Here is a 13567-nt window from a genome sequence, read left to right on the forward strand (position 1 = left end):
TGAGTTGTTAAATAGCGCGTCTCTTTATTCGCAGTTCAGCAAGAAGACTCCAGTGCTGACACTGTCGCACGAAGAGCTCACCTGCTGGAGTCTTTCTGCCCAGGTCTGGCCCTTCGTCAGGTCAAGCAGAGAAGGATGTTCTTCTGATACAGGTTGCTGCTGGACCCTGAAGGACTTCCACCTAGGAGGAAGAGAAATGCCCAGGGGACACAGCAGGGAGATGTGGTTGGCCAAGGGGTAGGGCTGCTGATGACTCCCTGTAACCCCACTGTTCTCCGCATTCCCACAGCTCCATCTAGAGAGCAGAAACCCATGGAAGAATAGACAGTGGTTCATCAGGCAGCTGGAATTGAAGCCTGAGTCTGTTTCTTCCAGCTCAGAAGCCCCTGCGAACTGTGTGCCCTCCCAGCACTTCCTGTTCTTCACCTCTAGTAATATGAGCAAACAATTGATGTGGCATTTACCATGTGCCAGACACTATCACCCCCAAGACAACCCTCTGAAGTAGATACTCTGTTGCAATAAAGAAACTGAGGCACAGTGGCATTATGTAACTTGCCCATGGTGGAGCTGAATTGGAACCCAGCATCTGCTCCCGGGCTTGACTTAAGTTCTGCCTTCTGTATAATGGACACAAATGATGCCCTCTCTTAAGATTGTTTTTTGGATCAAATGAGAAACCCTGACAAACTACCTTGTGCAGAAGCTGGCATACAGTAAGTGCTCAATAAATGCTGGTACTGCTCTCCAGCAGCCTTCCCGTAAGCATGCTGAGGTCGCTGTGCCTAAATCTCTCCCTTAGCCCCAGAATGGCCAGCGCAGCTGTTCACCACAGGCTCAGGGGCTGCATCCTGGAGAGCTCCTGTGGTTGTTTATCCTGCCACTGGCCTTCCACCTCCTAGGGCCTCACAAACAGCCCCTGTGTGACCACTGGGCCAAGCACAAGGAAAGAGACCATGGGACCCAAAGTCACCTCACAAGTTGGTGGCAGGTCTAAAACCTATACAGCCTCACCCCGACACTACGATCTGTGACTCAAGGTGAGGTCAGCAGACCAGCAGTGACAATGCCCAGAAACTTTGAGAAATGCAAAATTGCAGGCTCCACCACAACCTCCTAAACACGAAAGCCCAGGCCCATGAATGATGCAGAGGCAGTGCTCTCTGACACCACAAAGTCAGGAAGCCAATCTGAAACTTGACTTCAAGTGCTTCCACAAACTTAAGAGAGGTGTTGCGGGAGCCCAAGACAGCCGGCCCTCCTCTCCTCTACTGGCCCTGAGTGCAGGCCCTTCCCCAGTAGGGAAAGGCTAAGCCTCTTTACCAAGTTCCCTGCTGCAGTGCCCCTTCCCACTGCCCAGGATAACCATCTTCTCTGCCCAGTTCCTCATCCGTCAGCTCTCTCACCTGTTGCTCTTAGCAGTCTGAGTAGGAGGGTCTCATACTGAAGTCCTGAGCTGAGACATCTGCAAGACGGGAGATGCTGCAGGGGACAGAGGAGAAGGGCCAGGTGGAGGGAGGCTGCCTGATAGCAGAGGCTACCCAGACCACGGCACAGGGGTTGGGGTGGGAGGGCAGGCCATGCCTAGGCCGTGGCCGCACTGGGCCTGGGAGCACAGTCATCTGAACAGGCCCTTAGCCTGGAGCCCTTCTGGGCACTGGCAGACACCATGGGAGGCTGGCAAAGCCCTGTCATGTGGAGCACAGAAGATAAGACGAAGCCCTGGGAACCGTGTGCCCCTGCTCTTGATGTTGTTGTACCAGAGAGAGCATTGGTGGGTGTGGGTGGGAAACCCAGCAGTCACCCCCACACTACCTGCCCCCAGTTGGGAACGCAAATCAACCAGTCCCAAACAGCTTACCTTCGTCTCACCTGCTCTATTCGATCTCGCATGATATCCTCTGTCATCTCACTTGGCACTTGGAAGATACGAGTGTGACTGCAAAAGGCCATTCGTGCATTGGCATATGGGATCTGAGTTTCTTTCTTAACAGGCATAGAGAACTGCTAGAGTTGGGATCCTGCAAACAATGGCTCTTGCCCCGACACCATGAACTTTTGAGCTGGTCTCTCCCCCTTCTTGACTCATGAGCACAAAGCTTTTTTTTACTAACCAGGTACCCTTGAGCCCCCAGTAATGCTGGACAGGTAGCAGACTGTCCCAGGGAGAGCCAGGGACACAGAGTTGAGCGCCCTTTCTAAAGGCAGCAGGCAGTGGTCTCATGAGCCATGGAATTCACCCTTCTGAATTCAGTCTTCTGAATTCCTGTCCTATCGTCAGCTCTTGATGACCTGCATCACCCCACACCCACTGCTGTTCAGAGATGCTTCTAGGAAAGCCTACAGTGAGGAAGTTGTGGGGTCTCCTGGGGAGCCTCTTTGCTCGTTTCATAAAGGGATATATATTTCCGGACTACATACTTACTGAAATAAGAGGGGGACACCAAAACCAGTGGGTTGTGGGGGAAGATAGGCAGAGGCTTTTGGTTTAAAATCTTTGTAGGAAATCCAGAGTGGAAAAATTATATGTAGATAATTGACTGATTCCTGTAGCCTGTCTCAAAAGCTTAAATCTAGTTTTATTATACAGCCAAGATTTTTAAAATATTGGAAGATGATGTGTGTGTTATCCAAACCAAGGAGCACGATGTCCACAATTCCATAGCACAACCACGTCGGGCACAGGAAAGCCTGGATTATAATTAACAACATTTATGATTTTAGGGGCCTCAGAAGGCTTCCCATCCAAAAAACCTCTTTCCCAGGGACCTCTCAGATCCCACCATGTTATTCCTTTTGGTTATGTAATTACTGTGCATTTGAGTCTTCTTAAAAGGCAGATGCCACTAGAAGGGGTAAGCACATGGAAACCATTTCTTGAGAAGTGGAGCCTCCTTGATACAACCGATCAACACCGCTGATGCGACAGGGAAAGGGAGAAGAGAGGAGGAAGGGGAGAGGTCTCCTTCAGTTTCCCGGAGGACCAGTCTAAGCCCTCAGTCCCTCTCCTGGGAGGGGGAGCTGATGTGCTTCAGAGAGTCCCAGTGAACACAGGTGCAGGAAAGGAAATAGGAAAGCCTTTGTCTGAAGAGTGATGGCGTCAGGCCAGCTCCCTGGGCCTCGTGGCTCAGCATCTGCAGAGCCAAGAGAGGCAGTGGGGATGGCTGTGAGCTGGCAGACACCCGGGAGGCTGGCGAAGCCACCATGACCAAGCGCAGAATTCTAGCCTCGGGCGCTGGGAAGCCTCCACACACCTCGGTTGCAGATGAGAACTTTGGCTTCTGCATTTGAAGAGCTTATTTTCTTTCAGCTCTTTAAAGTGCAGCCACTTCTGAGCAACTCAAGTGCAAAAATAACAGAAGTCTGAAATGTATTCAGAAGCATTTAGGAAATGGAGTGCAAGCCCAGTTTTCCAACCCCTCAAGTCATTTAAAAATGTAGAAATGAGCTGGGCTTTCAAGATAGCAAGAATATTCCCTTAAGACCCCAAAGCAAGGCTGAGAAATTTGTCAGCCAAAGATGACACCTCTAGAGAAGAGCATCTGCGGGCTCGTGAAGAGAGGGGCTTGCGTATCTCTCCCTCTCCCTCCTTCGCCCAGGGCAAATGGGACGCCTTACCTCCATCTTATGAACTGGATTCGTGTTCTCTCCTCTAGGACCTCTTGGCTCTGGTTTGCCGACATATCAGACTTAGAGAGGTGGTGCTTCACCTGGGAAATCCAGAGGGTCCATGTGATTCCTGCCCAGTGTGGCCCCCAACTGGGCTGGCACAGAGCCCAGACAAACGCCTCACCCTTGCCCAGAGTCATTTACGGTGCACCTCCTGCCTCTCCCCTCTCCCTCACCCCCACTCCCATGCAACATCTCAAACTCTCAGTTACCACGTCTCTGGTCACATGGACGTCCTGGCCATGGGTGGGAGGGGAGTCCGTGGACATCTTCTCCCTTACGCCCTGGGAAGGGTAGTTGATGGACAGCTTTTCCTTTATGCCCTGAGAAGCCTCTTCTTCTGTCTGAAAGGTGAGGAATTCCCTCTGAAAACGTCACTCTGCCTCCAACCCTGGGTCTTCTTCTCCTCTTCTTTCCCTTTTATTCATTCTCCATCACAACTCACACACCGCATATCCACACACATACACTCCTTACCTCGCTGTTCCTGCAATAAGCTTCTTTCCTGTGAAGTCCTTGGAACTCCCTAAGTACCTGGCCCTATCCCAAGGTATTCCTGAGACACCCTTGAGCTGGGAAGGATGCAGCTAAAACCCTTAAGCCAGGATGCTTGAGAAGCAGGACGGCATTAGTGGTGGTGCTAACACGTTTCCTACCAGGACACAAGCCACAGTGTCCTCCAGGACATGTGAAGAAATTAGACTCAAATCTAGGAAGGGTGTCTGGCAATGAACTTGAGTTCCAGTTCCATGAAGAAGGAAATCCAGATCCCCACACCCACTGAGACCAGCTCTCTAGGATTTTGGATACCCTGAGTCATAAAGAAATCTTACTTACTTTTTTCAACCAATGCTGTAGTACAGACACAGCCTCGCTTTCCACAACGTCAATGTCCTGGAACAAATTAGCGAGTTGGTTACCTCAGAAAACCTAGAATCCCAGCTCCTCCCACCCACCCCCCACAACTGTTACTCAGAGTTATTTGTAATAGCTCTCTGAAGTGCAGCAGGGTCCCAGAGGTGGAGAAGATACATGAAAAATTATTCCATGTGACTACCACCAAGCTGCTTACCGAACTGGTTATTGGTAGGAAGGGAAGCCCTGCACCTTTCCGAGCAAGAATATACACAATCCATGTTGTAATTATCATCTTTGAATGTATACCAGGGCCCCTTCTTGGCTCCCTCCTTCCATTGAAGCTGCCTGAGAACTCCTATGGGACAGGAAAGTCATTGAAAGGAGGTGTCCACCTGATTGGTTGACCCGTGATGATGTGACAATGGCCTCCCTTTGAAAATGAGGTATGTGAGTATAAATGCAGTTGCCAAGAGCCCCTGCATTTCGGGCTCTGGGTGCACTGCTTATGAGTTACCCTGCTTCAAGGAGCAGAACCAGTGAATAAAAGATTGCTGTCTAACACCACTGGCTCACCCTTGAATTCTTTTCTTGGGAAAGCACTAATTTGGGAGCTCACCTCGAGGCAGGAGGATAGAGTCTGGAGGCAGGAAACCTAAGGCCGGTTCACACTGACTTCCTAGAACTGAATCAAAAGGAAAACCCCAACTTTCCATGCCCAAGTAACAAAAGAACCAGAGCCTACTCCCTTGGCAACCCTCTCCTTTTCTGCATGGCAGATGAAAAACTGAAAGTACCTCTGATTGGTCCCCTTCCACAACCAATCAAGCTGGTTGTGGGCCAGGTCTTTATTTGCATAGAGTTATAACTTTATAACTTCACTTCAGCCTCTGATTGGTCACTTTCCACAACCAATCAGACTGATCATGAGCCACTACTTCATTTACATAGGGTATATACCAAGTATAACCAATGGGAAACCCCTAGAGGTTATTTAAACCCCAGAAAATTCTGTAACCAGTCTGCTCCCACCCTGTGGAGTGTACTTCTATTTTCATTAAATCTCTGCCTTTGTTGCTTCATTCTTTCCTTCCTTTGTTTGTGTGTTTTGTCCATTTCTTTGTTCAAGACGCCAAGAACCTGAACACCCTCCACCAGTAACAACCTGTCCTGCAACAACTTGTTGTGTGCTCTTGACCTAATCATTAGTCCCTCTGGTCTGAGTTTCTTTGCCTTATACTGAAAGGGATAAAGTTGTGTCTCTAGTTTTCTTCTAACTCTTAATATTTCATAAGTTTTCCCATGTTTATTCTTCTCAGGACTATAGAAAACCTTTTATCACTTTCTCCAATTCCCCGATAGAGCCACTACACCTCTTCGCTCTCAACAATTCGCCTCAATTTTATACCATCCCTGGCATAGTCAGAATAGGCTAGGCTCTGCTGAGGACTGAGGTAACAAGCCAATCTCCAAATCAAAAATGTTTATTTCTCACTCTTAAAAGCTCTGGCGCAAGTTGGGTAATTTCAGAGCAATTGTGTGCCATGTGGAGACTCACAGGTCCACACTCAGAGGATATGAGCTCCATGACTGCCAAAGCAGGGAAGAGAGCACAGAGAGGAATCAGGTCAGTGTTTGACATTTCAGCTCAGAGGCTCCTACTTAGAGCCTTTGGTCTAGAACTAGTCCTATGGCCCCAACCTAACTCCAAGGAAGACTGGAAATTGTAAAACAGCAGATGAAATTAATTGTCAACATCTCCGTTTCTGTGGCTATCCCCCAAAATTTATGTTTTCATCCTTATTGATGTAATTTTATTTTTGACTATTTAAAATATTAATGTGATTCAGAAATCAAAACTACATGAACAGATATATTCAAGGACATTCCATCTCTTCCCCTATACCTTCAACCTTGTTCTAACTCACTTCAGAAGTAAAATTTTCATTAGTTTCTAGAGTACACAATTTTATTGTGATATATTTAAATAATATAAAATTTACCCATCATAATGTATAATTAAATAATTTTAGTGGATTCAGAGAATTGTGCAACCATCACAACAATACAAATATAGAACATATCCATCACCCCAAAAATGTTTGTCATGCCCATTTGCAGGCAACCTCAGCTTCTATTCTCAGTCCCACCAATCTGCTTCCTATCTCTAGAGATGTGCCTTTTCTGGACATTTCATACATATGGAATTATACCATATTATCTCTGGCTTATTTCATCAAGCGTGTTTGGGAGAGTCATCTACATACCTTGTAGCATGTGTCAGTAATTCACTCCTTTTTATTATGGGGTAGTATTCCACTGCATGGACATACTACAATTTGTCCATTCACCAGTTGAGGTACCTTAAATGGTGTCCATTTGGGGTCTACTATGAATAACACTGTGATGAACATGTTGATGGTGTTGTTTAATTTTTTAATTTTATTTTTCCATAAGTTATTGGGGTACAGGTGGTGTTTGGTTACATGAGTAAGTTCTTTAGTGATGACTTCTGAGATTCTGGTGCACCCATCACCCAAGCAGTGTACGCTGCACCATATTTGTAGTCTTTTATCCCTCGACCACTCCCACATTTCCCCCCAAGTCCCCAAAGTCCGTTGTATTATTCTTATGCCTTTGCATCCTCATAGCGTAGCTCCCACATATCAGCAAGAACATGCAATGTTTGGTTTTTCATTCTTGAGTTACTTCTCTTAGAATAATAGTCTCCAATCTCATCCAGTTCACTGCAAATGCTATTAATTTATTCCTTTTTATGGCTATGATTCCATCGTGTATATATACCACAGTTTCTTTATCCACCCATTGATTGATGTGCATTTGGGTTGCTTCCACGATTTTGCAGTTGTGAATTGTGCTGCTATAAATATGCATGTGCAAGTATCTTTTTTGAATAATGACTTTTTTCCTCTGGGTAGGTACCCAGTAGTAGGATTGCTGGATCAAATGGTAGTTCCTCTTTTAGTTCTTTAAGGAATCTCCACACTGTTTTCCATAGTGGCTGTGCTAGTTTACATTCCCACCAGCAGTGGAGAAGTGCTCCCTGATGGCCGCATGCATGCCAACATCTATTGTTTTTTGATTTTTTTGGTTCTGGCCATTATTGCAGGAGTAAGGTGGTATTGAATTGTGGTTTTGATTTGTATTTCCGTGAGCATTAGTGATGTTGAGCATTTTTTCATATGCTTGTGGGCCATTTGTGTGTCTTCTTTTGAGAATTGTCTATTCATGTCCTTAGCCCACTTTTTGAGTGTTTGAGTTTGTTGTAGATTCTGGATATTAGTCCTTTGTCAGATGTATAGATTGTGAAGATTTTTCTCCCATTCTGTGGGTTGTCTGTTTATTCTGCTGACTGTTCCTTTTGTCCTGCAAAAGCATTTTCATTTAATTAAATCCCAGCTATTTATCTTTGTTTTTATTGCATTTGCTTTTGGGTTCTTGGTCATGAAATCCTTGCCTAAGCCAATATCTAGAAGGGTTTTTCCAATGTTATCCTCTAGAATTTTTATAGTTTCAGTTCTTAGATTTAAGTCCTTAATCCATCTTGAGTTGAGTTTTGTATAAGGTGAGAGATGAGGATCCAATTTCATTCTCCTACATGTGGCTAGCCAATTATCCCAGTGCCATTTGTTGAAAAGGGTATCCTTTCCCCACTTTATGTTTTTGTTTGCTTTGTCAAAGATCAGTTGGCTGTAAGTATTTGGGTTTATTTCTGGGTTCCCTATTCTGTTCCATTGGCCTATGTGCCTATTTTTATACCAGTACCATGCTGGTTTTGGTGACTGTGGCCTTACTGTATAGTTTGAAATCAGGTAGTGTGATTCCTCCAGATTTGTTCTTTTTACTTAGTCTTGCTTTGGCTATGTGGGCTCTTTTTTGGTTCCATTTGAATTTTAGAATTGTTTTTTCTAACTCTATGAAGAATGATTGCAGTATTTTAATGGAGATTTCATTGAATTCGTAGATTGCTTTTGGCAGTATGGTCATTTTTCACAATATTGATTCTACTCATCTATGAGCATGGATGTGTTTTCATTTGTAGGTGTCATCTATGATGTCTTTCAGCAGTGTTTTGTAGTTTTCCTTGTAGAGGTCTTTTGACTCCTTTGTTAGGTATATTCCTAAGTATTTTATTTTTTTGCAACTATTGTAAAAGGGGTTGAGTTCTTGATTTGATTCTCCACTTGGTCACTGTTGGTGTATAGAAGACCTACTGATTTGTGTACATTTTGTATCTGGAAACTGTTAAATTCTTTTATCAGTTCTAGGAGGTTTCTGGAAGAGTCCTTAGGGTTTTCAAGGTAAACAGTCATCTTATCAGCAAACAGAGACACTTTGACTTCCTCTTTACCGATTTGGATGCCCTTTATTTCTTTCTCTTGTCTGATTGCTCTGGCTAGGACATCCAGTACTATGTTGAAGAGGAGTGGTGAGAGTGGGCATCCTTGTCTTGTTCCAGTTCTCAGAGGGAATGCTTCCAACTTTTCCCCATTCAGTATTATATTGACTGTGGGTTTGTCATAGATGGCTTTTATTACATTAGGGTATGTCCTTTGGATGCTTATTTTGCTGAGGATTTTAATCATAAAGGGATGCTGGATTTTGTCAAATGCTTTTTCTGCATCTATTGAGATGATCATATGATTTTTATTTTTAGTTCTGTTTATGTGGTGGATCACATTTATTGACTTGCTTATGTGAAACCATCCCTGCATCCCTGGTATGAAACCCACTTGATCATGGTGGATTACCTTTTTGATATGCTATTGGATTTTGTTAGCTAGTATTTTGTTAAGGATTTTAGCATCTATGTTCATCAAGGGTATCAGTGTGTAGTTTTCTTTTTTGGTTGTGTCCTTTCCTTGTTTTGGTATTAGGGTGATACTGGCTTCATAGAATGAATTAGGGAGGGTTCTTTCTCTCTGTATCTTGTAGAATAGTGTCAAAAGGATTGGTGCCAGTTCTTTTTTTGAATGTCTGGTAGAATTCTGCTGTGACTCCATCTGGTCCTGGACTTTTTTTTTGGTAATTTTTTAATTACTGTTTCGATCTTGCTGCTTGTTATTGGTCTGTTCAGGTTATCTAATTCTTCCTGATTTAAGCTATGAGGGTTATATTTTTCCAGGAATTTATCCATCTCTTCTAGGGTTTCTAGTTTATCTGCATAAAGGTGTTCTAGTCGCCTTGAATGATCTTTTGTATTTCAGTGGTGTCAGTTGTAATATTTCCTGTTTCGTTTCTTAGTGAGGTTATTTGGATTTTCTCTCTTCTTTTCTTGGTTAATCTTGTTTTGTCCAAGAAAAGAAGAGAGAAAATCCAAATGGTCTATAAATTTTATCTATCTTTTCAAAGATAAATCCAAATCATCTATCAATTTTATTTATGCTTTCAAAAATAAATAAATTGTATTTATCTTTTCAAAGAACCAGCTTTTGTTTCATTTATCTTTTGTATTTTTTTGTTTGTTTGTTTCAATTTCATTTAGTTCTGCTCTGATCTTGGTTATATCCTTTCTTCTGCCATATTTGGGTTTGGTTTGTTCTTGTTTCTCTAGCTCCTTGAGGTATGACCTTAGATTGTCTATTTGTGCACTTTCAGACTTTTTGATGTAGGCGTTTAGGACTATGAACTTTCCTCTTAGCACTGCCTCAGCTGTATCCCAGAGGTTTTGATAGATTGTCTCATTATTGTCATTCAATTTGAAGACATTTTTAATTTCCATCTTGAATTCGTTTTTGACCCAATGCTCATTCAGAAGGAGGTTATTTAATTTCCATATATTTGCATGGTTCTGAGGGTTCCTTTTGGAGTTGATTTCCAGATTTATTCCACTGTGATCTCAGAGAGTGCTTGATATAATTTCAATTTTCTTAAAATTATTGAGGCTCATTTTATGGCCTATCATATGGCCTATCTTGGAGAAAGTTCCATGTACTGTTGAATAGAATGTGTATTCTGCAGTTGCTAGATGAAATATTCTGTATATATCTGTTAAGTTCATTTGTTCCAAGGTATAGCTTAAATCCATTGTTTCTTCATTGATTTTCTGTCTTGATGACCTGTCTAGTGCTGTCAGTGGAGTACTGAAGTCCCCCACTATTATTGTGTTGCTGTCTATCTCATTTATTAGGTCTATTAGTAATCATTTTATAAATTTGGGAGCTCCAGTGTTAGGTGCATATATGTTTAGGGTTGTGATATTTTCCTGTTGGACAAGGCCTTTTACCATTAAATAATGTCCCTCTTTGTCTCTTTTAACTCTATTGCTTTAAAGTTTGTTTTGTCTGATACAGATACTCCTGCTCGCTTTTGGTGTCCATTTGCATGAAATGCCTTTTTCCACCCCTTTACTTTAAGTTTATGTGAGTCCTTATGTGTTAGGTGAGTCTCCTGAAGGCAGCAGATGGTTGGTGAGTTCTTATCCATTCTGTGGTTCTGTATCTTTAAGTGGAGCATTTAGGCCATTCACATTACATTCAAAGTTAGTATTGAAATGTGAGGTACCCGGGCATTCATCATGCTCTTTGTTGCCTGTGTACTTTGCTTTGTTTTTTGCATTTTGTTTTTGCTTTTTAACTTGCATTTTGTTTTATAGGTCCTGTGTGATTTGTGCTTTAAAGAGGTTCTGTTTTGATGTGTTTCCAGGATTTGTTTAAAGATTTAGAGTTCCTTTAGCAGTTCTTGTAGTGGTGGCTTGGTAATGGAGAATTCTCTGAGCATTTGTTTATCTAAAAATGACTGAATCTTTCCTTCAAATATGATGTTTAGTTTTGCTAGATACAAAATTCTTGGCTGATAATTGTTTTGTTTGAGGAAGCTGAAAATAGGGGCCCAAATTTCTTCTAGCTTACAGGGTTTCTGCTGAGAAATCTGCTGTTAATCTGATAGGTTTTCCTCTATAGGTTACCTGGTGCTTCTGTCTCACAGCTCTTAGGATTCTTTTCTTCATCTTAATTTTGGATAACCTGATGACAGTGTGCCCAGGCAAAGATCTTTTTGCAATGAATTTCCCAGGTGTTCTTTGTGCTTCTTTCGTTATTTATTTACTTTTGAGAAGGAGCGTCACTCTGTTGCCCAGGGTAGAGGGCAGTGGCATGGTCTCAGCTCACTGCAACCACCACCTCCCAGGTTCAAGCAATTCTGCTGCCTCAGCCTTCCAAGTAGTTGGGATTACAGGTGCTGTAGGGATGGGGGTGAGATTCCCAGGTAACTAGAGTTGTGTACTTAGGAGGATTATGGCTGCCTCTGCTGAGTCATGCAGGTTGTCCAGGAAGTGGGGCAAAGCCAGCAGTCACAGGCCTCACCCAGCTCCTACAGAATCTGAAGGACTAGTCTCACTCCCTCTGTGTCCTCCGAATAGCCCTCAGTCTTTTTCCAGTCGGAGGGCGATAGAGCTTGAAAACTTGCCGGAGGCTTTAAGCCTCCCAGCTGTGAAAGAAAAGGGCTTTAGTTATTCTCCGGCTGTGAAGTCTGCAAGCGGGATTCTTGCCCGCCCCCATGTTCCGACCAGGAGGCTTCTCACCCGGTTCAAATTGTTACAAAGTTCAGCTAGAGAATTCCTTCTCGCTGTGGAGTTCTACTCCCTGCTCCTCTGGCCACCCTCCTGAACGATCCCTGCGGTGCCAGGCAGGAATGGGCTGCTTGGGGACCCAGCGAGCTCCCAGGGCCTTCCTGCTGCTTTCTCTACCCCTGCGTTTCGCTCGGCTCGCTCTCTAAGTTGACTCAGCTCCAGGTAAAGTCAGAAACGTCTCCCACAAATAGTCCTTGAGCTTCTCCGTGGGGGTGTGTGTTCAGCAGAGGAGGGCCTCCCTTTCCCACTTCCACAGTCGGGGCACTCACGGTATTTGGGATGTCTCCCGGGTCCTGCAGGAGAAGTCCACTTGCTTCAGAGGGTCTGTGGGTCCTCTCACGACAGCTTGTTTGTTCTTGCAGTCAATCTGGAGCTAAAATTCGTAATGCTAGCCTCCACATGCTGCTCTGTCTGGAAATACAATCTAGTCCTCCTCCCATCCACCATGATCTGTGATGAACATTTGAAAAAATATGTGGAATGGAAATATATTTTGTTTCTCTTGGGTAAATTCCTGGGACTAGACTTTATGCTTAACATGTTTTACTTTTTCTTAACAGCTTTATTGAGACATAATTCACATTCCATAAAATTCACCCATTTAAAATATACAATTCAGTAGTTTTTAGTATATTCACTGGATGGATGTACAACCATCACCTCGACCTAATTTTAGAATAATTTTATCACTCCAAAAACAAAACCCCGTACCCATTAGTAGTCAACCCTTATTTTCCCCCAACCCTCTCTCTCAGCATTAGGCCACCACCAATCTACTTTGTCTCTATAGACTTGCTTATTCTGGACATTTCATATGAATAGAATCATACAATATCTGGTCTTTCATAACTGAAGATAACATTTTTGTGAGTCATCCACATTATAGTAGATATCAGCAATTAATTCCTTGTGTAGTATTCCATTATATGAATGTATCACATTTCGTTTATCCATTCATCAGCTGATGGACATTCGGATTGTCTCTATGTTTTGGTATGAATAATGCTACTGTGAACATTTGTGTACAGGTTTTTGTATGGACATATGTTTTCATTCTCTTGGGTTTATATCTAGCAGTAGAATTCCCAGGTCATATGGTAACCCTGTGTTTAACATTTTGAGGTACTGTTAAAATGTTTTTTAAATGCCTGAATCATTTTACTTTCCCATCATCAATGTGTGAGGGTTTTGATCTCTCCACATTCTTGCCAGCATTATTACCTGTCATTTTGATTTTAGCCATCCTAGTGAGTGTGAAGTGGTATCTTATTGTGGTTTTGATTTGTCTCTCTCTAATCACTAATGATGCTGAGTATCTTTTCATGTGATTATTAGTCATTTGTATCTCTTCTTTGGATAAATATATACTTAAGTCCTTTTTCATTTTATAATTGGATTATTTATCTTTTATTGTAGAGTTGTTAGAATTTTTATGTATCCCTTGTACAAGTG

General features: G+C 43.1%; 1 protein-coding gene and 1 long non-coding RNA gene across 3 annotated transcripts in view; one reads left to right on the plus strand and one right to left on the minus strand.

The window, feature by feature from the left end:
- On the minus strand, nt 1-5161 carry LOC105476161 (spermatogenesis associated 19). 2 transcript variants are annotated; one of them, XM_011731833.2, is made up of 8 exons: nt 5144-5161; nt 4742-4882; nt 4507-4563; nt 3882-4013; nt 3619-3710; nt 1873-1939; nt 1407-1482; nt 1-181 (listed from the first exon to the last, which is right to left on the minus strand). In XM_011731833.2, exons 2-8 carry the CDS (start codon nt 4817-4819, stop codon nt 117-119), a joined length of 567 nt encoding a protein of 188 aa, XP_011730135.1. In that variant the 5' UTR covers nt 4820-4882; nt 5144-5161; the 3' UTR covers nt 1-116. The 2 variants fall into 2 exon arrangements, with proteins under 2 accessions (XP_011730135.1, XP_011730137.1); XM_011731835.2 differs by lacking the exon at nt 5144-5161 and having other exon boundaries at nt 1862-1939; nt 4742-4886.
- Nucleotides 5162-11957: 6796 nt separating this feature from the next.
- Nucleotides 11958-13567, plus strand: part of LOC139357630 (uncharacterized) — a 29605-nt gene continuing 27995 nt past the window's right edge. The window contains exon 1 of the long non-coding RNA XR_011611207.1: nt 11958-12277. This is a non-coding gene — a long non-coding RNA (uncharacterized lncRNA). The remainder of the gene's footprint in view (nt 12278-13567) is intronic.

The sequence above is a fragment of the Macaca nemestrina genome, chromosome 12, assembly GCF_043159975.1.
Source record: "Macaca nemestrina isolate mMacNem1 chromosome 12, mMacNem.hap1, whole genome shotgun sequence".
Lineage (NCBI taxonomy): Eukaryota > Metazoa > Chordata > Mammalia > Primates > Cercopithecidae > Macaca > Macaca nemestrina.

What these genes read in the sequence shown, in the direction of transcription:
- LOC105476161 (XM_011731833.2), bottom strand. Translation starts at nt 4,819, where the DNA reads ATGATAATTACAACATGGATTGTGTATATTCTTGCTCGGAAAGGTGCA. An exon ending in TCCATGTGACCAGAGACGTG is followed by an intron (nt 3,711 to 3,881) that starts GTAACTGAGAGT and finishes TGGATTTCCCAG; the next exon opens with GTGAAGCACCACCTCTCTAA. An exon ending in ATCCAGTTCATAAGATGGAG is followed by an intron (nt 1,940 to 3,618) that starts GTAAGGCGTCCC and finishes GGCCTTTTGCAG; the next exon opens with TCACACTCGTATCTTCCAAG.